Source organism: Arachis hypogaea, chromosome 15 (assembly GCF_003086295.3).
Source record: "Arachis hypogaea cultivar Tifrunner chromosome 15, arahy.Tifrunner.gnm2.J5K5, whole genome shotgun sequence".
NCBI classification, from domain to species: Eukaryota; Viridiplantae; Streptophyta; class Magnoliopsida; order Fabales; family Fabaceae; genus Arachis; species Arachis hypogaea.
The window spans coordinates 17,362,979-17,388,238 of record NC_092050.1 but is presented as its reverse complement, the minus strand read 5'-3'; the positions used below and the strand labels follow the sequence as shown (position 1 = coordinate 17,388,238).

Here is a 25,260-nt window from a genome sequence, read left to right as displayed (position 1 = left end):
GAAAGTAAAACAAGTGCTTGGTAGTGGTAGCTAAATTTTCTGTTTGCATAGAAATAGAAAACTAGTGCAGAGGGCTGCATTGCAGGAACTCATTTTGGCTTGGAGATTTTGTTAAATCTGCAATACTTAGTTACTTAACAAAGCCTTTTTCCACTAAGTAAGGTCCGCTACATGGATAAAGCTGTCATTGTTTTACATTGGCTGTCGCAGGCCTAACATAACCCAACATGGCTTCAAAGACGTCACTGCGTCGGGACAATGCATTGGGATGCAACATTGTTTTCCGTTGGTAGTCGCACACTGAACAACCTTTCTTGTTTTTTCGGGCTTGGGACCGGCTATGTAAACATTGGCCGAGTTTTGTTAAAGCTGCAATATGGAGCTTAGTATACTCTAATTTCTCATTGCTGTCATACATACTAGTATATGAATGAGATTATTGGCAGGGTATTGTAGAAATGCTTGGGATATTATGTATGGGACTATAGATCGAAATCTATGATGCAGCAGATGGTACCAACTACCAACTACCAAGTACAAATATTTATCATTTATTTTTAATAAACTATCAAAATGAATCTCAAAAAGATTTTGGTGCTAAATTCTGAAAAGATTAAAACAACAAAAAATACCTTCAAAGATAAAGTTTGACAAAACCATCCGATTGTTAACTTGCCTCAGTTCTTTTTCTTTATCAGAAAATATAATAGGTTGGGCCAAGTTTACACCAAGAAAGATAAATGGGCTGCTGATCCAAGAGGTGACCCATATAGATACCAATAATTCAGTCCAGAAATAACGAAAACTAATTGACACGTGTTTGTTAGAAAAGAAATTAAACTTGTATAGTGAGTTTCTGACAAAAAAAAAACTTGTATAGTTAGTTTGTGACCAACAAAAAAAAAAAACTCGCTCGAAGAAGATGATGCTCCAAGTGATGGATCCGGGTGGGTGGGCTTCCGGTAGTTTCGGGCTGGGTTGCCCTAGCCAATTCCACCCACGACAAAAAAAAAAGGGCTTGTTGAGATATCTAAATTTCTCAATCCAGCAATTCCAAAAAAGAGGAATTCTCAATTCAGCATCTTCTTTTATCAAGCCCCAGAAAAAAAAAAAGCATCTTCTTTTATGAAACGCAGAACGATGAGATGTTTGCATCTTGTTGAATTGAGATCTCAATATGCACAGCGTACTAAAAGAACACAGATAGAGCCATAAAAAAACATGACAGATGGGGACCCAAACCACATCACATAAGCGGCAAGAGTAAGAAGCAACAGCACTATCTTAGGCTCTTAGCGGACCATAATTTCGTGTAGCTGTAACGCACATCACTGTGAAAAAAAAAAAAAAGAAAAAAGAAAAAAGAAATCATTGAGAATTGAGAAAGAGAAAAATACAGACAGAGAAATTTTACTGACATATAGGTAATTAACAGTATAACAGACAAGATCCCCTCCATATCATAACAAATCCACATGCTTCCAACATAAATTAGTAAAATTACCATTCATTCATTAGAGATCTACTTATCCTGTTTAGTTCCCTTCACTTCACTCCACTCCACCGCAACCGGCACCACCGCACCAGTCATGATGATTGCGAAGCCGCAAAAGCCGCCACCGTCAGGGGGCACCAACCTAGCGTCTTGTTTGGTGGCCACCATCTTCTTGATCTTCATCCTCATCGCCATCTTTCTTGTTTACTTCATACTCTTCAGGCCTCAGGATCCCAAGATCGCCGTCAGCGCCGTCCAGCTCCCCTCCTTCTCCTTCTCCGCCTCCAACGCCACCGCCAACTTCACCTTCTCACAGTACGCCTCCGTCACCAACCCCAACCGCGCTACCTTCTCCCACTACGACAGCTCCCTCCAGCTCCTCTACTCCGGCAACCAGGTCGGCTTCATGTTCATCCCCGCCGGCACCATCGAAGCCCAAACCACAAAGTACATGGCCGCCACCTTCCACGTGCAGTCTTTCCCCTTGTCACCGCCATCTCAGCCGCTGAGCGTGGGTCCCGCCGCCGTATCTAATGGCGGCGTCATTGGTAGAGTGGGCCCCGCGTTGGAAATGGAGTCGAGGATTTCGATGGCTGGGCGCGTGAGGGTTCTGCACCTTTTCAGCCATCACGTGGAAGCCAAGACTCGTTGCAGAATTGCAGTTTCAGTCACCGATGGATCCATCATAGGTTTTCATTGCTAAAATTAATTCTTTCTTCCTTTCACTTTTCTTTTGTAATTGTAGATGCTGCATCTTCTAAATTTAAAATTTGTTACTATTTTAATTGAAGCGAAAGGCTAACTTAGCTTAAACCTACTGAAAAGCTAAACAATCTAGATTAAAATTTGTAAACAAAAAAATTATATAAAATTAATTTTAATAAATAATAAGTTAACGTTAATGTAGCACATTTTTATTTTTAATATTGGATTAACAATAGTGTATTTTTGAATTGTAATCTGTTATTTTTTTAAAATGTGGGATGATTTAATTTAGAGAAGACAAATTGGACCGTCCGATTTTTAAGGAGTACAAAAATTGGACCGTCCGAATTTTGTACTTAGATTTTTTGATTTGTGTTTAAAAAATAAAAAAAATTGGAGTACATAAATGAATCCTCCAATTTGTGTACCCAAAATTTTTAAATTTTTTAAACATAAATCCGATTTATATACCTTTCATAGTTTTAAAAAATACAAAAAAATTACAATATTAAAATATATCACTTCTTCTACTTCCATATCTAAATTTTTTATTCGTAATGTAATGTAGATTATATTTGTCAATTTTTATATTAAAATATATTATAATAAATTAAATATTATTTAAATTATATTATTTAAAATTATTTTTTGATAAAAAATTATTAAAAGAAATATAAATTTAAATAATTATTTTATTAATTTAAATAAATTTTAATATTTTTAGTCGTACTCTTTAATATTTTAATAATAAAATCATAATACAAAACAAAAATATATTTCATATAAAAAAAACAATAACAGTAAAAATATTATATAAACAAAAAATAATTATTTTATAAAAAATAATAATATACTTAATAGAACATTAAATAAAAAAATATTATTAAATAATAAAAAATAAAATTAATAGATGTGAAATAAATTTCAATCTAATTCAAAAAAATGAACCTAAAAATTAGGATTTTTAACTTTATGTAAACATGAATTGAAAGGTAAAATCATCTTTGTTTTTAGAAAAAAAAAAAAAAAAACCAAATAAAAAATTAAAATTTCATAAAAAAAAAAAAAAACTAAACCGCGTATTTAGTGTTTGATGCTGGAACCGTTAAACCAAAGACACCTTAGTGTTAAATTAAATCAATAATAAAGTAATATCAAATGGTAGTTTATAATAAAAGTAATATCAAATGGTAGGTTAAACTAGATTAAGTTTAATAGAAAGCATAAACAGTTGAAACTGACAATGACGCTGTCACTAGACACTTCAATATCAATGATCGCATCCTCCATAAATATTTACAGTAACACAGTCATGCTACCACAAACTCAAACATAACATATCAATAATCCTCCGGATCGTCGAAGTTTGGATCATTGGCATCCAAAGCCACCAGATCGATCTCCATCTGCCAGTAGTCTTGGCCGCCGATCCACGTGAACTTTTCGCCGTGGCCTCCCTTCTTGGACGATCCGCTGAGTCCGCTGCTGACAAATTTCCGGCTTTTCTTCGACTCGAAAAACGATTTTCGGCTTTCCTTCCACTCCAAAAACGATTCTCTATTTGCCTTGCGGTTCTTTCCGGCGTCCTTCGCCTTGGGGTTCTTTCCAGCATACTTCATTCTCACTGCTTTCGTTTTTCACACTTTGAACCCTGATCACTGACGAAGGGGAAGGATTACAATGTATTCATAATAGACCAGAAATAATAAGTAAATTCTAAAATTCTATCCAAACAATATAAATTAGATACAAAATACCTGAAGACCTTTATTATCGATAAAAACTTTTCTTCCTCTAATAGTACCAAGGTGCTATGCGCATTCAGCAAAAATTAATCCTTGCTCACAAAAAATTGTATTTAGACATAAAGGAACAAATTGTGATTTTTTACTATTGTTATACATATGTATATTGTTACGGATCCGGCCCACCGTCCCGGATCCAAGAATGAACCCGACACCGGTTCCCCGGGTCCGACTCGTTTCCCGCTTCTAGAAGGCCTGAAAACGGCACTCTCAGGATTCCTAACCGACTTTCGAATTCAAACGTCTCCCTTATCTTAGCCATATAAGATAAGATAAGATATTCTCCATCACCTATAAATAGAGGACCCAGGTCCCTCCAGGTATTCATCCACTCCACACACTTTCTACCTCTCAGATCCATTCTGACTTGAGTGTCGAAGTGTCTTTGCAGGTACCTCCCCCCATCGCCCCAGTCAAGTGATCCGGCATCCGCCTCGACCCGCAGGTTCCCGATCCATCTCTCAACCCGTACCAGAGACATCTTGTACATTGGCGCCGTCTGTGGGGAACCTGCGCCAACCGGGCCCGATGGGGGACGTCCTAGAGGAAACCCCCTCAAGCCAGGATGACTCTCAACCAATTAACCCAACCCCCGAACACCGTGAAGTCACAAACCAAGCAAGAATAGCGACTACGGTCCAAAACGCGAACAATTACGACGTCACGGACGGACGACATCCTGAGAGAGCCAGCGACAAAGCAGCGCAGATCATCCAGGATCTCTGCCTCCGGGTTCAGGAACTCGAAGGCAGGATAACCAATAAAGGAAAACACAACAACGAGCACGAAAGCCATGCAACCTCCAGATCAAGATCTCGCCGCGGTAGATCGCCAACCCGACGACACGACAGAAGAGACGGTCGCAGTTCATCACGCGATCACAGACACGAGAAATCGCCAGAACGGCGATACAACAAGAAACATAACCGTAGTGCCTCTCGAGATCTGAGTTATCAACACTACTCAGACGAAGATCGGAGGGACCGAAACACTAAACGCACGAGAAACGACCATATAATAATGGGCGCTACACCCTTTACAGAAAGAATCCTAAGAGCAAAACTCCCCAAAGGCTTCGACAAACCTACCGATATGAAGTACGATGGAACTAAGGATCCCCAAGAACACCTAACGGCTTTCGAAGCCAGAATGAACCTAGAGGGAGCAGCCGACGCGGTCCGATGCAGAGCCTTCCCGGTAACCCTCGCAGGACCAGCGATCAAATGGTTCAACGCCCTCCCAAACGGATCCATAACCAGTTTCCACGATATCACACGAAAATTCATGGCCCAGTTCACTACGAGGATCACTAAAGCCAAACACCCCATCAGCTTGCTCGGGGTCACACAAAAACAAGACGAATCCACAAGAAAATACCTCGACCGCTTCAACGACGAATGCCTAACGGTCGACGGACTCACGGATTCCGTCGCAAGCCTTTGCCTGACCAACGGACTAATGAACGAAGATTTTTGCAAACACCTCACCACCAGACCAGTATGGACCATGCACGAGATCCAGAACGTCGCCAAAGACTACATCAACGACGAAGAAGTCAGCCAAGTCGTCGCGGCCAACAAACGGCAGCACGGCAACAACCAACGCGGCAATTCAGCTCCTCACCATAACGCAACACCCAAAGAGAATCAACGGGACCACCCGAGGCCGACCAACCGGACACCGAGAATAGGCAAATTCTCCAATTACACACCCCTAACTGCACCAATTACCGAGATATACCACCAAATAGCGGATCGAGGCATCATTCCGAAAGCCCGACAACTCAAGGAAAGGACAGGAGGCAACAAAACCCTCTACTGCGAATACCACCGAGGCTACGGTCACAAAACACAGGATTGTTTCGACCTTAAAGACGCCCTTGAACAAGCCATGCGAGACGGCAAACTCCCAGAATTTACCAAAATCATCAGAGAACTGAGACGCGCGGAGAGAGACAGGTCACCGGAGAGAGAATGACGTAACCCGAGAACCCAAAAGCGACCCCCAAGAGAAAGTCCAGAAGAAGACCCGACCATCATAGTAAACGTCATCACGGGCAAAGATGCACCATGCAAGTCAAAATCCAAGATAAAAAAAGACCTCCAGGTAATGGCCGTCAGAAACCAAGCCCCAACTCCCGTGTCCAACAAAGCAATAACCTTCCTACCCGAGGACTGCCAGCACGGCACCGCAGCCGAAGACGCACCCTTCGTGATCTCGGCGAAAATCGGAACCGGACTAGTCCGAAGAATATTAGTAGACACCGGCGCAGATTCCAACATCCTCTTTCGACGGGCCTTCGACAAGCTTGGGCTCCGCGACGAAAATCTTCAGACGCACCGCAACGGTGTCACGGGACTCGGGGACAACTTCCTCAAACCGGAAGGCTCCATCACACTCCCCCTCACCATAGGAACCGGTGACAAGAGGAGGACGCTCATAGCCGAATTCGTGGTCCTAAAAGACTCCACTGCCTACAACGTCATCCTCGGAAGAAAGACAATCAATGACTTTTCGGCCATCATCTTTACCAAGTACCTCCTTATGAAGTTCGTAGCGGAGGACGACTCCATCGGAACCATCCACGGAGATCGGGAAATCGCGGCAGAATGCGACAACACCAGCCTGGCTTTACGGAAAAAATCCCGCGACGCAGCCGGGATATTCCTAGCCGACCTAGACGCCCGACAAGACGACCAACCTAGACCCGAACCGGAAGGCGACATGGAGAAACTGCAAATAGGACAAACCAAGGACGAGTACACCTTCATCAACAGGAACCTCCCCTATGACCTAAAAGAAGACCTTTCCCAATTTTTAAAACAAAACAGAGACCTGTTCGCTTTCACGCCAGCCGACATGCCGGGGATAGATCCCGACTTCATGTCCCACCGGCTAGCCGTGAATCCCAAAGCCAAACCCGTAGCACAAAGAAGAAGAAAAATGTCAGCAGACCGAGCGGCCGAAGTCAAGAGACAAGTACAAGCCCTGCTCGAAGCAAACTTCATCCGAGAACTTCCCTACACGACCTGGTTGGCAAACGTTGTACTTGTAAAGAAATCCAACGGGAAATGGCGAATGTGCGTCGACTATACGGACCTCAACAAAGCCTGCCCCAAAGACGCCTTTCCCCTGCCGAACATCGACGGACTAGTGGACTCCGCATCCGGACATCGATACCTCAGCTTTATGGACGCATACTCCGGCTACAATCAGATACCCATGCACCGACCCGACGAGGAAAAAACGGCGTTCATCACCCCGACGGCACGTACTGCTACACAGTCATGCCCTTCGGTTTAAAAAACGCCGGAGCAACGTACCAACGGCTCATCAACAAAATATTCCAGAACCTATCCGGAACAAAACTAGAAGTCTACATAGACGACATGCTCGCCAAAACTGACTCCGACGAACAACTCATCAGCGACCTCAAGGTCGTAATGGACACCCTAAGATGACACCAAATGCGACTCAACCCAACAAAGTGCGCCTTCGGAATGGAGGCAGGGAAGTTCCTCGGCTTCATGATTACACAACGCGGAGTTGAAGCCAACCCGGAGAAATGTCGCGCCGTTCTCGAGATGACGAGCCCAAAAAACCTACGCGACGTTCAGAAGCTCACCGGTCGACTGACAGCCCTATCTCGCTTTCTCGGAGCGTCAGCCCAAAAAGCAATCCCCTTCTTCAAACTAATGAAGAAAGGAGCCCCCTTCACGTGGAAAGAAGAGTGCGAAGCGGCATTCCAACACTTCAAGAAAACCCTGGCGGAACCACCAATTCTCGCCAAACCCCAAACAGGGGAAACCCTGTACTTATACCTCTCCATAACGGAAGAAACACTCGCGGCGGCACTCATCCGAGAAAACAAGAAAAAGGAGCAAAAACCTATATACTTCACAAGCAAAGTCCTACAAGACTCAGAAACCCGCTACTCGCGCCTAGAAAAACTAGCCTTTGCCCTCCTCACGGCGTCCCGACGCCTGCGACAATATTTCCAAGCCCACCCCGTAACGGTTCGAACCGACCAAGCAGTCAAACAGGTACTACAGAAGCCCGACCTAGCGGGTAGAATGCTAGCATGGTCCGTCGAACTATCCCAATTCGACATCAAGTTCGAACCCCGATACGCAATCAAAGCACAGGCCATGGCCGACTTCATCGCCGAGATGACCCCAGGAAACGCCCCTCCCGAGTCATGGAAACTACACGTCGACGGCTCCTCGAACGTCACTTTCGGAGGCGCAGGAGTCATTCTGGAAAGCCAAAACGGCGTCGTGATCGAACAATCGGTCCGATACGATTTCCCGGTCTCAAACAACCAAGCAGAATACGAGGCCCTCCTGGCAGGCCTAACCCTAGCCAGCGAAGTCGGGGCAAAAGTCCTGGAAATCAACACGGATTCGCAAGTAGTCAGTTCCCAAATCAACGGAGACTACCAAACGCGAGATCCCCTACTACAACAATACCTCGCAAAGGTCAACAAACTAAAAGAAGAATTCGACCAGGTAACCATACGGCACGTCCCCAGGGAAAGAAACGCCAGAGCCGACCTCCTCTCTAAACTTGCTAGCACCAAACCAGGACACGGCAACAAATCGCTAATTCAGGAGGTCGTCAAAACGCCGTCTGTATCCCTAACAGCCGACACCCACCTGACACACTCCCACCACAAGTCCTGGACCTACCCCATCCTACAGTACCTCCTCAACAGAACGCTGCCCGAAGACCCTAAAGAGGGAAAACGAATAAAAAGGGAGGCCGCCGGTTATACGGTCGTCGCAGGACAACTATACAAACGTGGATTCTCGCAACCCCTGCTCAAATGCGTCGAGCCCGGGAGCACTGAATACATACTACGCGAAATCCATGAAGGCTGCTGCGGCCACCACGTCGGAGGTAAAACCCTTGCCCAAAAAGTCATCCGCGCCGGCTACTTCTGGCCCACGATCATCCGGGACTCCACGCAACTAGTGAAAAACTGCGATAAATGTCAAAGGCACGCCAACATCCACCAAGCCGCCCCACATCAGCTCAGCATCATATCGGCAGAACGGCCATTCGGCACCTGGGGGATCGACCTTGTCGGACCTTTTCCCACGGCACCAGGCCAACTCCGATATCTCATCGTCGCCATAGACTATTTCACCAAATGGATCGAGGCCGAGCCGCTAGCCTCTATCACGGCGACCCAATGTCGAAAATTCCTTTGGCGACAAATCATCACCCGATTCGGGATCCCCGAGATTGTCATCTCGGACAACGGAACCCAGTTCGCCGACACAAAATTCAAGGAATTCCTAAGCGGACTACGCATATCCCACCGCTTTAGCTCGGTAGAACACCCCCAAACAAACGGGCAAGTGGAATCAGCAAACAAAATAATAGTCAAAGGCCTCAAGAAACGACTCGACGAAGCCAAAGGGCTATGGGCAGACGAACTCGGATCGGTCTTATGGTCGTACCGCACGACCCCCCAGACAGCCACCGGAGAAACCCCCTTTCGATTAACCTACGGCACGGAAGCTATCATCCCAGTTGAAATCGGCGACCCAAGCCCGCGAAGAACAGTCGGAGGCAACGACGAAGAAGCAGAACGAGACCTTACTGACGAAATAAGAAGCGTAGCCCATCTCAAAGAGCTAGCCCTAAAACAAAGAATCAGCCTAAGATACAACCACGGAGTCATTCGGCGAGAGTTCGCAACAGATGACCTCGTCCTACGACGAAACAACATCGGTCCCCCAACCCCGGGAGAAGGGAAACTCGCCCCCAACTGGGAGGGACCATACAGAATCAAAGCTGCAATCGGGAAAGGAGCGTACAAGCTCGAACGGCTTAACGGTAACGAAGTCCCGAGAACGTGGAACGCCGCCAACCTACGGCGATACTACTCCTAAAACCAACCCAGGTCTCCATTTCCCCCCTCCCCCGTTTTCTTTTACGCTTTCGCTTTACTTATTTGCAAATTTACATTTACATTTCAAAACTACGCCTATGTATCAAACTCGGGTACTCTTTCCCGCCAACAACGGAGGGTTTTAACGAGGCCCACCCATCAATAAAATCACATTACAAAGCTATCCCGAAATTCTTTATTTTTTCGCACAATGTCCCAAATACAGAACAAAAACACGGCCACAACGGGAGGACCGATCACCCTCCGGGCCCAACCCACGGATATCCATATAAACCCGACCACACGACGGTCCACCCATCCCAAATACGGGAAGAAGATTAATTAAACGGAATAGCTTTAAAACGGAACATACGAAAAGAGCCCGAACGGCTCAAAAAGTTGTTAAAACAAACTAAAAGTTACGGAGTCACGGTTACACGGCCCACGGCCAAACCAAAAATATCCAAAAAACAGTCTAAAAGAGCGGAAGAACAAAAATTACAAAGATAAAGCTACTCGAGGTCGACTATCCGACCATCACGAACGGTCTTGAATGCTCCCATCACGGACACATCCACTCCCGGAGCAAGCACCAGGGCCTGCGCCTTCATCGTCTCCTCGGTAGCAGCAATTGCATCCTTAGCATCAGCCAGCAGTTCCGCCTTCTCCCTCTTCAATGCAGCAACCTCGGCATTCAGAGCCTCCGTCTCACCAAGAAGTATGGCAGCCCGGGAACCCGCATCGGAAGCCTTGCGCCGCTCCTCGCCCAGCTGAGAAAGGAGTGAAGTCTCAACCTCGGAAAGCCGGAGAATCTCCGCCCCGGCTTCCTCAGAAGACTTCACCGCCTTCCCCCTCGCAATCTCGGCAGCCTCGAGCTCCTCCTTCAACTTAGCCACCTCAGCCTGAGACTGGCGAAGTTTCTTGTCCAATAAACCGACCTGGGCCATCACGGGCTCAGCCTTCCGAACAACAACAGCAGAGCGAAGGAGAGCACGGTACACTGACTTGGCCTGGAATGAGACATCACAGCCATCAAAATAAGGCTCCGTACCAGGCATCAAATGCTGATCAATAAAACCCGGGGCATCAAAACGACGATCCATCACACTCGGCACCAAACCCTCCTCAAAAGTCTCGCTGCTCGGGTCCTCGGGCCTCTTTCTCTTCCGAGAAGCCTCAGCAGCCGACACTACCACAACCTCAGGAGAGTTCACAGGGCTAGGGGAAACTTGAACCTCGGCCCGTGCAGCCGAGGATATCACCTCCTGGGAAGCCGGTTGAGATTCCACGGCAGGATTGGAGACAGGGGTAGAAGGAGACGAGGATCCCTCCTCCCGACCCATCGCCGCCTTCAACCTAGCCAGAGAAGTCAGCCCACCAGCCATCTCAACTGAAAGAAATCAAAAATAACAAGTTACAAAAAGACAAGAATAGAACGTATGAAATCGGGAAAAGAAAAGGCACACACCAATATACGCCCGACAAGCCTCGGGATCCCCCATAACGTCCCGAGGATTCAACGGACGCTCACCAAACAAATGCCACAAAACATTGGCAACGTCCTTATCATCCTGGGACAAACCATCGTAGGTGAATTTAGTTAGAACCGACGGGCCAGCTTGGAAATTCCAGTATGTCGGAAACCGACGTACGCCCTCCGGCGACAGCCAGAATGGTTGGTGCCCCTGGACAGGACGCACCTTGAAATACTCCCATTTAAAACCATGAAAAGAATCCTCAAATAAGCCAAAAATACGGCGATGGGGCTGAGCACGGAAAGACATATACCCCTTCTTATGCTTCCCCTCCTTAGTCGGAAGAGTGCATAAGAAAAGAAAAAGAAAAACAGGAACGGAAGCCGGAAGGTCGAGATACCGGCACACCAACTCAAACGACCGCACAGCGGCCCAGCTGTTCGGGTGAAGTTGAGACGGCGCCACGGAACACCGACTCAATAGATCCTGAACAAACGGCGAGAAGGGGAGTCGCACGCCGAGTCGAGTGAACATCGACTCATAAACCCACATCCAATCCGGAACGGTGGGGGAATGCAGATTCAAGTAACAAACGCGCTCGTCGGCATCCGGGAGGACAAGCTCATACCGCCCCTCCTCATCACCACCGCCACAGATGGCCCCCTGATCACGGAGCCGCTGAAGGTCGCCCTCCGTCATCCGCGACGGAACGCCCCATACATCACTAGTCACCCAACCATAACGATTGGGAACTCCCCTGGAAGGGGCTACTGGAGCTCTCACACCCTCATTTCTTCGCCGTTGCATACCTAAAACAGGGAGGAGCACCACCATCAGCCTGCTAACCCTAGACAGAAGCAAGACAGAAACCTACACACCGCTACCAAACCAACACGGTGGTACACCGCCACCACCGAATAAACACGGCAGTGCTCAACCCCTCCAAAAACTCAAAAAACTACCCCCACCCAAAGAAACTAGTCCAACGCAAAAACTAAAAATAGGCAATGTATGGCAAAAAACAGAGCAGCATTCACAAAATAACAGGAAAGAATAAGCGAAACGTGCTAACCTGGAAATGCAGAAAGAACACTTGAGAAAGCTCGAAAAGCAGAAGCAGCAAGCAAAAACCAGCAAGCAAAAACCAGAAAACGAAAGACCACAGAGAAAGGAGGAGACTTTCTGTGCAGCTAGAAATTCTTCAGAAGAGAATGGGAAAAGGAAAAAGAAAGGGAAACGAGCGAGGGAATTGAAATAAAAATCCAAAACGGTTTCAAAGAGAGGGGTGAAAAGACACAATTACCCCTAAAACGCAGTTAAAGCTAGTAGGGGCAGATGAGGGAAAGCGTCCCTTCACATTTAATGACCCTCCCTCGAAAAAAGAAGCTAATAAAGCCTCGAAGAACGCAACAGACACGGCAGAATCGGAGGAGTCACGTCAAACCAAAAAACGGTCAGACGGGCCTTCAGCGAAGCCAGAGCCGAGACACCGATCTCCCTTCAAAAACCAAACGAACTCCCGAGACAAACTGAAGCCCACAGTCAAGCATCGCACCTTTCAGCGACAGATCGACCTTGTTCGCTCCCCCGCTGCGGGGGCAACTGTTACGGATCCGGCCCACCGTCCCGGATCCAAGAATGAACCCGACACCGGTTCTCCGGGTCCGACCCGTTCCCCGCTTCTAGAAGGCCTGAAAACGGCACTCTCAGGATTCCTAACCGACTTTCGAATTCAAACGTCTCCCTTATCTTAGCCAGATAAGATAAGATAAGATATTCTCCATCACCTATAAATAGAGGACCCAGGTCCCTCCAGGTATTCATCCACTCCACACACTTTCTACCTCTCAGATCCATTCTGACTTGAGCGTCGGAGTGTCTTTGCAGGTACCTCCCCCCATCGCCCCAGTCAAGTGATCCGGCATCCGCCTCGACCCGCAAGTTCCCGATCCATCTCTCAACCCGTACCAGAGACATCTTGTACATATATATAGAGTATGAGTTTATCTTATCAAAAGTTTATCTTATTTTAAATTTAAATCTTATCTTATCAAAAGTTTATCTTATCTTAAATTCAAATTTTTTAAATACATTGTAGAATAACTAATTATTCATAATTGTTTATACACTAATTTATTCAAATTATTATCTCTTTCAACAATTATACAAAATAAATAAATTAAATTAAACTATAAAAAATTTATATTTCAATACTATAATCTAATAAATTTTTAAATTCAATAAAAAAATTTATTATATTAATTTTTAATTGAATTATTATTATTATTATTATTATTATTATTATTATTATTATTATTATTTGACTGATATATTAAATTGTTCTTATACTACTTGTATCCATCGATATTAAGTGGCGTTTTAGACACCAAATAAAATATTAAGTGGTCGATTAAATTTGCAGAAATATTTAGTAACCAAAGCAAAAATAATTCAAACTTTTCATATTTGACATTATTTAATTTTATTGAGCTACATTTATGATTTACTACCTACACGTCCTTCATTTTTTATTTTTGATCCACATTTAATTATAATTGATCATGTGAATCATTCTGTAACTGTAATAGAGATTTATTATATTCATTTATAATTAAAAATTTAAAACACACGAGTTCTTTATTTGAAATTTTTATTAAAAAAATAAAAAATTAGAATTTTAGTACTTTTATCGCATAAAATCTATTTTTATAAATATAATATTAAGTTAACAGATATTTTTGTAAGTGTTTACAAAATTTGCAAATATAAATAATTGTTTTTTCAAAAAAATTAGTTAAATCTTTTTATAAAATTAAATAACAAAATATTTTTATTTCATTAAATTAAAAGAGTATTTTAGTAAAAATAATAATATGGAATTAAAATGATTTGAAATTATTATTAACAGATTACAACTTTCTGAAACTTATACTTGTTTGTAACATTTATAAAGATACTTGTAACATTTATAAAATTATATAAACCACTGCAGACACTTTGTAATATTTATAAAACTATATAAACCGCACCAGCAGATTAATCCACTATTGGGGCGGAATTCGAAATGCGCGACACTTATTTAAACCGAGTGAACTTACTCGATCGACCCAAATCGGTTACTATTTTTGGTTATTATTTATGATATTTTGACCACAGAACATGTAACATTTAAGATTTAGCACTGGATTAGATTAATTAAGTTTAGGAAGTTTAATACAAAGCATGAACAGTAAAACTGAAAACGAAATAGCTCAATACTAGTGACACTGAAACTGACACTGATGCTGGTACTACACTACAATTTCAATAATGGAATTGGCCATTAATATTTACAATAACACAAGTCATGGTTACTCCCACCACAAACTCAGACATAGAATATCAATATCCGATCACGAAACCCATTCCGAACGTTTCATTTTATTTCTAATTTTCCACGGATCAAGTTGATATTTACAGATCTGATCACCGTCGATGTTGCCGACTCAGCTGAGGCGCCACGACGTTGCCGATCACACGGCGGCGACGTCCTCCAGATCGTCGAAGTTTGGATCCTTCGCATCGAGAACCTCCGGGCCAATCTCAACGTGCGAGTAGCCTTGGCCGCCGATCCACGTGAACTTTCCTCCGTGGCCTCCCTTCTTGGGCGACCCGCTGATTCCCGTCGCCGATTTCCGGTCTCTCCTCGCCTCCGAGGGCAGCTTCCCATTCGCCTTGTGGCTCTTTCCGGCGTCCTTCATTCTCACTGTTTTCCCTTTTCACACTTGAACACTGATCACCTGACCATTTTATTTATTTATATATGTGAAGGCGGTGAGGGTATTTTGGGGATTCCATGTAAAACGTTGATTTAGCATCCCGGTATTAAAGTCTATGGATGGATGCGTGTCAAACTGCGAATGGGGGACACTCTGCAATCGGATAAGCACAGAAGGGGAAGGCTGTATACGGTGAGGAACACCTTAGCTTATGGTGCGACCTGGCCTTTTTAGCCTGGCCCATGTGTCATTTTGTATCTGTGGCTGATGATTTATGATTGGGCCAATGGCCTGTGGGCCTGATGGAGAATGAGTTGTTGAAAAATGGAAACGGATTAAGCATTTTTGCTTAGGAAGAAAGTGACTCAAAATTGTGGTAAGGGGATTTCCATTACATAACAACCGACAAACGGTGAAAATTGAGGATAAAATTGATGAGTTTGGTATTTGGATTGTGAAATTGTGTTTCATTTGCAAAATAGTCTAACTTGAGATATTGTAAATGTATCCTATCAGGAATACTCGAATAACAAAGAATAAGTTGTGCTGATCTGTATACATAATTACTCAATGCATACGTATTTTTGGTAAGAAAAGATATAACCCTAATAATAAACATAACCAAGCCGAGATTTGATTCCGGAAAGCTAACAATTCCTAAAAATAAACAATACTGTTTATCTACAATGTCCAATAACTAATAATTAACAGCGTGATATGTGCTTAATATCCATCTAAACCTCGCATCACATGGAAAACCAAAAAGATAAAAGTTGCAACTAGAAAGTAGTATTAGTATTTGTAGAGTTTGGATTGAAGGTGCAAGTGAGGTTTCCACCACTGGTGAATCCCATGAGCTTCTTTGAAATCTCTTGAAGGAGTCAAATTCACTGTAACAGAAGCAGAAGGAATGAGGTGCAGTGGTTCAGATTCCTTCCCAAATGCACCCATCAACAGACACCCAAGGGAGTTTTGTGTGGCTAACCTCTCAATGCTCCCTGCACCAATCTCCTCCATTTTTTTTCTATGTTCAAAGTATCCAATATACTCAGAGCATATATGATCTGATGGATTCACAAACAAGCATGGAACCCAAGCAGAGAAAGCAGCAAAAGGATCAGATGACAAACTCTTCTTCTGCTTAGCTTTCACAGCAAGGGTGAGTCCAGCTGTTATCACACTGCCAGCAATTCTAAGCCCATGCTTCACTTTCTTATCCTTTATTCTCTCAATTGGAGCAGACACATATGGAGGGTTGAAAAGAAATGATTCAATGAAATTTCCACTCTTGGCCATGGTTTTCCCACAAAGCAATGACACTGCCGATCCTAAAGAGTGACCAGCCAACCAGATACCTGAATCACCAACAGTAGCTATCATGTTTCGAACAGCTTGGATAGCTATTTCATAGCGCGAAGTTTGATGAAGACCATTTCGCACAAAATGCATATCCAGCTCAATATCACGCGAAACTGAGTCTGCCTTCGTTATGGTTCCCCTGAAGGCAATGACATAGCTTGGACTTCTATGAAGAGTGTCATTGCAGTAAGTAGATGGGGGCTTGAACTCATAGATTGCACCAAAAATAGAGGAATCAACATCATCAACAAGTTTATGGAGTAACTGAAAGTTGAAGAAAACCCACCAAGGCGATGCTAGAGCATCTGTCCCTTCGCGTCGTTCTTGTCTATCCTTTTCTAGCACATAAACACCTTGGACCAAACTAGCAGCAACTGACTTTCGATGATTCGGATTATCCCTAATGTAATAAAAATCTCCTTGTCTATTAGCCAAAAAGAAAGTACTCCCCAGATTAAACATTTTGAATTCAGACTATATCTTTAGTCAACAAGTATTTTCAATATTGAAGAGAAAGATAGCAATGGAAACATCAATTTTCCTTATATATTGCTCTGAACATATACTGTAAAGCATAATCAAGGAAACTGATACACAGATTTATTAAGCATAAGAAGCATGGTGAATAAAGTAGTGATTGTCTGGAAGAACTTACCAGTCAACATGCGTTAGATATAAGGGTCCAGAGAGGTCAAAACTTTCCCTCTCAGAGGCCATTACAGTAACAGTAACACCCTAACTCCGCAGATGTCTTCCTTAGTTATTAGCATCTATGCAAAGAGGAAAGGTAAATGGATCAATTGTCAGTCATTACTATCGGTCTGTGAAATCTACCCTATAAACGATGAACCAGTACAGGTAAAAGGTTTCTCATGATGAATAATTTCAATTTTCAACAAAATAATAATAATAATAATTAATTTGCTCGCATTATTCTCAACACATTGCATATCAACAATTATTCAACTCACCGACAAAGTCAACTTGCAAAATGCAAAGTAGAGATCGAGTTACATTGCATCTGTAACAGTAAGAAAACCAAATTGCAGGGAGTGAATGGAAATAAGATTGATACGATACCTAAACAATAGAATGAGAATGAAGAGATGCAGAAGCTGAATGCTGAGGGGGGTGAGCTTAAAATGGAAGCGATGCAGTGTTGTTTAGTATTTAAGAATTATTGGTATTTGGTGACTGGTAATGGTGGTTGATTAGCCGTGGTACTCCGGTTGCTTTCCGATGCGACCCCTTAACCAATCATTTCCATTTTCCACCAAGTTGCTTCTACTATAATAAATTCATAATAAATAAATAAACCATCATATGTTTCCTTCTTTTTTTTTTTTTTTAAGGTTTATGTGTTAATGCGGTTTTTTTTTTTTTTTGGTTCGTTATCTATCGTGTGCAAATTTTAGGTAGCATTTGAAAGAAAGATGAGAATGAGAATTAGAGACTAGGAGATTGAGACTGAAATAAATTCTAATATTGTGTTTGGTATAAAGTGTATAAAACTGAATTATGTCTCAATGTCCTGTTTGGTTTGAGATAAAAGTAGAGACTAAAATGTTTGAAATTACTAAATGTTTTTATTAATTAAAAAATAAAATAAAAACCCTAAACCCACCTACCCCCTTCTCCTTTTTTCCTTCTCCTATATGCTTTCTGCTCGCTTTGCCTCTGCCTCTCCTTTTCTGCTCTCTCTTGGTGGCTCGCTCTCTTTCGCTTGCTTTGCTGTCATTCTTGCTTGCTCTACTGTCACCGTCGAGCTCCTCTGTCACTCTCGCTCACTCGGCCAAAACCATCAAGTTCTTTTGTCACTGCCTGCGAGATAGATGGAGCCAAACCCGCCATAGCCGATCTTGCACTTGGGGTCAAATCTATTGCGCCTCTGTTTTCTATGCTCGTCAATGGTCCTCTGTGCCGTCTCTGTTCTTTGTGCTCACTGCGCTGTCTCTATTCCAGTTTCATGCCGCCGTGCCACCTCTATGTCTCACTATTCTTCTCTTTTCTATTCTAAAATTGTTGTTTTTTATGAGATTGTTCTTGTTTTTGGTATTATTGTTGTTGTTGAATATGATTGATGAGATTGTTGTTGCTGCTGACACTATTGTTAGTGGTGGCAAAAGTGTGTTGGTAGAGTGAAAGATGAGGTGGGGTTGGGTGGTGGAGTAAGAGGTGGGATGAAGTTGAGGGTGAAGAATAAATTTGGAAAATAAAATTTTGAATGAGGACATATGAGGAAATAAAAAAGTTATTAAAGTTTCAGTTCCCTGTGTTCCCATTTTTTGGAGGTACTCAAATACTAAAATTTTGGAACGGTGACTGAAATTTTAGTACCAGCCTATAGGCCAACAAACATGATATTAAGTCTCAGTCCTTCAATCTCCGTCTCAATACCACAAAACAAATGCTATCTTAGGACACATGTTAAGATTATAAAAAATTTAAGTTTACAATTCATTTGTTTTGTATTCATTAAATGAAAATATTTAAAAATTTCCACTAGTGGTAAGCTTAGGGTACATGTTAGCTAAGTTTTTTTTTTTAATATGAGACAACACCTAAAAGAGTTACCTTAATTTCACTTTCCCTCCCATTCACAGTTAAAAACACAATCACAAACCCTTATCACTCTTACTCTCCCCAGAGCCGCAATCGCTGAGGACGCACCACCCACGCCATTATAGTGCTGCCGTTCAACCTTCCGCCACCACCCGCCGCAACACACACTTGTTTAGAAGCGGAAGAAGGTCACGCATCACACTAAGGAGGTCGCGCATCACGCCACCGAGGAGGCTGCCATAAGTCCGTTGTTGTTGCCGCGCCGAGGGTCGTGACGTGCATCACGCCACCAAAGAGATCGCCACATGCCACAATTGTTGCCTCACCGAATCTCGCGACGGAACGACTAGCGAGGAAGAAGGACGTCGTGCTCTGACTGCATCGCTCTTCTTCTTCATTTTGGATGATCCTTTATACTAATGTTTTTTCTCCTAAGTTTCGGATTTTTTCCCTTAAGTTTTGGATATTTCTTCTTTTTGGATTATTTTTTTGATAGTTTTAGATGTTTCTTGCTTAGTTTTTGGATGTTCTTTTTCAAATTTTTAGATGTTTTGTTTCGTTATGTTTTGTAACTTTTAAAATGGTTTTGGATATCTCATTTTTGTTAAGTTTTAGGTGTTTTTGTTTGTTACGTTTTAGATGTTTCTTTTTATTTTGGAATTTTGAAAATAAATTTTGAAATTTTTAAAATGATTTTTTATAGACATCAGGGCATAAAGCCCAAAAAGAAAGAAAATTATATAGAAACTATTCTAGAGAAAGCAGTTCCAATGAAGTCTATATGAAAACTTAACGAAATACATGAGAAAAATAGAGAAGAAAAAATGGGATCCCAACTGAAGTTCATGTCCTTGCCATGCCAATGTATCTGCAAAAGCATTCGCTTCTCGAAATTCATGAACGATGTTCCAATTGCTTATCCTACTACAATGATCTTTAATAGCCAAAACTAATGGTCTTGTAGAGTGTAACTCGATGGTTTCTTGAAGACAGAGACTTAATGCTACTTTGGAATCCACTTCCATACAAGCATTCATGTATCCAATGGTTAGAGTTAAGTCCAACCCCAACAGAATACCCAGAGCTCTACTAAAGTCACCTTATAGGTCTAGATTTGCACTATAACAAGCTAAAAACTTACCTTCATGATCTCTTAATATACATGCCTCTGCAGGTTACCTGGCCGTCTTTTGTAACAGAGCCATCAGAATTTAGCTTAATGAAAGGAGGGTTTGGGAGGATCCAATGAATTTATTTTTCAGCAAAGCACTCAGCACTTTTCTTTGCCCAAGTTATCTTCTCATGCACTAAGTTATACTATTTAGCTAAGTACACAGCCAAATCATGGATCTTACCTTCATCTACTGCATTGTCCCTCTCAAAAATATGCTTGTTGTAACGATACCAAAGAGAGCATAGGGTGCAAGTAAACAACAAGGGCCAAGAAATGCCTTGGTAATGGGATTGAAATGAAAAGTTCTTTAACAACCAGGGAAGGAGGGGTTGACTAAAGAATGTACCAGAACTCAATGAAGTATCAATGTTCTTCCACGTATTCTTTGCGAATCTACAGTCGCGAAGGACGTGGAGTAAAAAATCTGAAGAAGAACCACAAACGGACAAGTATCCTCTTGGGTCATGTGCCTGCGAGCTCGAACCTTATTTATCTAAACAGCTTCATTAGCAACTAGTCAAAGAAAGGTGTGCATCCTTTAGGAGGCTTTAACTTTTCAAATTCTCAAAAATAATTCAGTTTAGACACTACAAGAATATGGCTGATTAGCACCACAAAAAGAGTCATAAAATCATCGCTAATCTGACGCAAAATATAATCTGTGACAGATTAGCTACCACCTAGCAACTAATACTTTTCTCGCTAATTACAAGTCGCAGATCAGTGAGGCAAATTCAACAGTCGCTATTTCATCGGAAAGTTTTTTAGCTACCAAATAGATAGTCGCAAATCCATCACTAAAGTAAAAGCTAATTCCATAGAAGAAATAGACTAAACGGTAGTCACTAAATAGCGACAAACTCTACTGCAACAGACTCATCGCTAAATGCAAGCTAACTTCGTAGACAAAATAGAATGCTTAGTCGACGCTAATTAGTGAGAAATTTTTCCAAACCTAACTCGTCGCAAGTTATCCACTAATATGATCGCAAATCTGTCACATTTTGTAGCAAATCTATAGCTAATCTTTGAAAATCCTTAACCAAATTTGTAGGAATTTTGTCGCTAAACCAAAGCTATTCTAAATGAGAAAGTAGAGTTATGAAGTAGTCGCTAACTTGCTAAAAAATAATATGTAGTCAATTAGTTGCAATACTATCGCGAAATGTCATCGCGATTTTCTTTTAAACTAGTAACAAATCGATAAATATCTCATAAATATTTCAGTCGCAATAGTCTTTAATTTGTCACCATCATCAACAACGAGTATGTCGCTAATTTTTTCAGAATATTAATTAGTATACCAATTTTATCGCTATACTAAAATAAACCTCATATTTTTTATTTTATAGTAATTGAACTAAAAAAATATAACACGCCAACAAATAAAATTAGTTCATCAAAATTATACATATTTAAAAAAGTTCAAACCATGTTTAAAGAAATTAGGTATTAAAGCTTAACCTAATAATAATCAAGCCTTTGGGTTTGATTAAATGCTATTTTATTTATTCAATAGCTCTAAAAAATATGACTTAATCAGTAAACTAATAAAGAAAAAGATTTAGTTACAATATCATGTAAAAGTAAGTATTCACTAAATTCTTTAGAAATGCTTCAATCTGGCTGCACAAATGTGATCCTACTTCTATAAAATTCATTATACATTACACATCTCAATTCCTCATTGCACATTAAAAATTTTAAGAAAAGGAAAAATACAAACACCACCTAAGACTTGGCATATCAATTACACAAAGAACATGTCCACCAGTTCCACATTCAGTTTCACCAATATTGTCACTTATACTACGATCAAACTACAAAAATATCAAAGAAAAATAACATCAGTAAATAACATCTTAGAGAAAGGCTAATTAAAAAAAAGACTCCAAATGCATCTTAGAGCAATTAGGGATAAGTACTTTTTTCATCCCTAAGGTTTGAGGTCAAAATCAAAATCGTCCCCGACCTTTTTTTCTTATTAAAATCATCTTCAACGTTACAAAATGTTATAAAATCGTCATTTTCTACTTCAATTTTATTTTTTTACCAAATTACCCTTCATTATTAAAAAATTATAAAATAAAATAAATATAAAATAAATAAATAAAAAAGAAGAAAAGGGGGTGGGGAGAGAAAGAAAGGGGGGCCGCGAGAAAAAGGGGGGAGGAGAGGGGAGGAGGGGGGAGAGAAGGGGGACCGCCGCCCTGCCCTGCCACTTTGCCGTCCTGCCGCACCGCACTGCACCACCGCACCGCCGCCCTGCCGTCCTGCCGCACCGCATCACCACCGCACCACCGCTTTTTCTTCTTCTTCTTTTGTGAACTGAATTTTTTGTGAAATTTGTTGTGGAATATTTTTTGCTTGAATTTTCTGTTGATGATGATGATGATGACTATGAAGAGAGGGGCATGAGGAAGGGGGTGGGGGGTTACGGTGAGGGGGTGAGGGGGTGGGGGGTGAGGGGTTACGGGAGTGGGGTGAGGGATTGTTTTAATTTTTTTATTATTTTTATTATTTAATAAGGGTAATTTGGTAAAAAAATAAAATTGAAGTAGAAAAAGACGATTTTATAACGTTTTGTAACGTTAAGGATGATTTTAATAACAAAAAAAGGTCGGGGACGATTTTGATTTTGACCTCAAACTTTAGGGACTAAAAAAGTACTTATCCCGAGAAATTACCTACTACCAACAATGTTACGAAATTCATCATCCATAGCATATAGTTGTGGAAATCATATGTTAGGGGAAGCTCATGATTCTACATAACAAAAAAAAAGTATATACATATAGCAATAAGAAAATGCAGAAACATCAGGGTGCATTTGGTTTGCGTTTTCATTTTTTGTTTTTATTTTCAATATTTTCTGTTTTCTGGATTTTATGAAGGAAAAATGAAATCAGTGAAAACAATATAATCCTGTTTTCTGTTTTTACTTCCTGTTTTTACTTTTTTCTTCACAAAATTCAGAAAATAGAAAATGAAAACGCAAACCAAATGCACCCTTAGCTTCTTCACATGTTTTCAAGAACAAAAGAATAAATAACTAAATACAAAATAATCAAACAATGATAGATGGAAACTAGATGCCACGACAACCCATTACACTTACAATGTAACATATACAAATGGACAAGTTCAAACTCATTAAATTGTTATTTATGATTAGCAAACAGGATATTAGGAGTAGATTTGCATGCTTACCGTGTCATCTAAGGACTCAATAGCACTGTTGACCTCTTCAGAGCTGCTGTAAATCACAAATCCAGAGTCTCTTGATCTTCCACTTTCCCTATCATAGATTACCTTGGCCTCCAAAACGTTTCCTTGTTCACGAAACAAGTTCTCAAATGCTATGTGGTCAACACCCCATGCAAGATTACCAACATGAACACAGTTTTCGTTAAATCACCCCTAGAAGAAGATCTGAAACGGGAACCCTCATTTTCAAATTTTAACATAGATAACTTCACAGAATAAAAGATATAATAATAATAAAAAATATAAATAGTAAGATGTATTATCATCAAACAGAACACCACCAACTTACAAAGCCATCGAATTACTGTTTAGCAGCTTCAACTTCCACAATCGAAGACATGGTCACGAAACCAAAGATCCTACTTCTTCCATTCATCTTATCATAAATCATCTGCCAAAAGCAAACAACTTCATCTCGTGCACCCAACCAAAGAAAACAAAAACTTTGTACGCAATTCAATTTACTAACCATAGAATAACTAAATTTGTAGTACAGTTCACCTTACTTATCAATTCTTAGTATGAATAACTATAATACCTGAAGAAGATGACAGAGCAAACAGTGCAATATTGCTTATGCTTGAGGAGAGGGCTCAAAACATAGAAATTCTGAACCAGCTGAAAATGACATTTTCTGAGAAACACCAACTACTACACCAGTATTTGAAAGAAATTCTAGAAGGTATACTTCACGATCAAACTCTAGCCCTGGATCCAACTAAAATATTGAGTCCTAAATCAGCAAATTTAACTGATTCTAGAATAAAGGAATGGTTGAATATTGTTTATCTTAATAGTAAATATATCTAGCAAATATATTTAAGTTGATGAGGGTATCTTTCAAAAAACATAAGCAGAAAGAAATAGAACAGAGCAGCACAACTTCCTAACCAAGTGAATAGCAGCGATCAGAACAGCAGTGAAGATAAAGTAAATTAAAATCAAGAACAAAAACAATAGCAGGAGCAGGAGCAATCAGCCAACCACATTATATTGTCAGCTTCGATATCCATTGCTTTATTCTCCTCGATAATTTGTGGAGGGATACACTTTTCTCCTCCTCGCAAGTTAGTGACAGATTAGTGACAAAAAATATTTCTCACAAAAATTTGTCGCTAATCCATCAAATTCTTGCAGTTAGAGTCCTCAGAGGCGTTCAAGTTGATAGAGCATGCTGACTTAATGCTAAATTTACTGTTAGAATTAAGAAGCCACGCTACCTAATCAACTCCCAAGTTTGCTTCTGGAGCCTTCAAGGATGAGAAAATAGTGATCCAGTCCTTTCCTAAAACCTCCTTAATTTTACTTAAATCCCAATTGCCATTTGCTGCATATTTACTGACCATGTCGTTCAGCATATCCTCTGATATATCTGGTTGAGCAAAGTCTTCAAGTTTATTCACGTCGTAGATCTAATAATTTTTTCAAAATCGAGTGCTATCACCATTACCGATATGCCATACCAAATTTATTTCAAATTTAGGCCATACTTGAGCGATACCCTTCCAAGCATTTGAACAAGATTGGAACTTCTTGATGATGGGAATAATATTCTCCCTATATTATATTTTCTTCTGATTACCTTGACCCAAAGAGCATTCCTGTTTTGCACTAAGTTTCATGCTAATTTTATGAGATTAACATTGTTTACTACTCTAGCCAGTCTGAATCCCAAGCCGCCAAACTTTTTTGGCAAACACAGTTTCTCCCAACTAACTAAATGGATCTTCCTACCAGCATTGTTGCTGTCCCACACGAAAT

At 41.2% G+C, this 25,260-nt stretch overlaps 3 protein-coding genes across 4 annotated transcripts; 2 read left to right on the top strand and 1 right to left on the bottom strand.

The window, feature by feature from the left end:
- The first annotated feature begins 1,157 nt into the window (after positions 1–1,157).
- Positions 1,158–2,285, top strand: LOC112749734 (uncharacterized). Its single transcript, XM_025798092.3, has one exon. The coding sequence runs from the start codon at positions 1,590–1,592 to the stop codon at positions 2,196–2,198; it is 609 nt and encodes a 202-aa protein (XP_025653877.1). The 5' UTR covers positions 1,158–1,589; the 3' UTR covers positions 2,199–2,285.
- A 3,829-nt stretch (positions 2,286–6,114) lies between these two features.
- Positions 6,115–7,466, top strand: LOC140179134 (uncharacterized). Its single transcript, XM_072217771.1, has 2 exons — positions 6,115–7,050; positions 7,356–7,466. The coding sequence occupies exons 1-2, from the start codon at positions 6,115–6,117 to the stop codon at positions 7,464–7,466; spliced, it is 1,047 nt and encodes a 348-aa protein (XP_072073872.1).
- A 7,075-nt stretch (positions 7,467–14,541) lies between these two features.
- LOC112749731 (GDSL esterase/lipase At4g10955) lies at positions 14,542–17,830 on the bottom strand. Of its 2 annotated transcripts, none has more exons than XM_025798090.3 (3): positions 17,577–17,830; positions 17,152–17,266; positions 14,542–16,896 (listed from the first exon to the last, which is right to left on the bottom strand). In XM_025798090.3, exons 2-3 carry the CDS (start codon positions 17,211–17,213, stop codon positions 15,930–15,932), a joined length of 1,029 nt encoding a protein of 342 aa, XP_025653875.1. In that variant the 5' UTR covers positions 17,214–17,266; positions 17,577–17,830; the 3' UTR covers positions 14,542–15,929. The 2 variants fall into 2 exon arrangements, with proteins under 2 accessions (XP_025653875.1, XP_025653874.1); XM_025798089.3 differs by having other exon boundaries at positions 17,468–17,787.
- Positions 17,831–25,260: the final 7,430 nt, after the last annotated feature.

Coding starts and splice junctions, on each gene's coding strand:
- LOC112749731 (XM_025798090.3), bottom strand. CDS start 17,213: ATGGCCTCTGAGAGGGAAAGTTTTGACCTCTCTGGACCCTTATATCTA. Junction 16,897..17,151: donor TATCTAACGCATGTTGACTG/GTAAGTTCTTCC, acceptor TTATTACATTAG/GGATAATCCGAATCATCGAA.
- LOC140179134 (XM_072217771.1), top strand. CDS start 6,115: ATGGCCGTCAGAAACCAAGCCCCAACTCCCGTGTCCAACAAAGCAATA. Junction 7,051..7,355: donor CGACCTGGTTGGCAAACGTT/GTACTTGTAAAG, acceptor AAAATATTCCAG/AACCTATCCGGAACAAAACT.
- LOC112749734 (XM_025798092.3), top strand. CDS start 1,590: ATGATGATTGCGAAGCCGCAAAAGCCGCCACCGTCAGGGGGCACCAAC.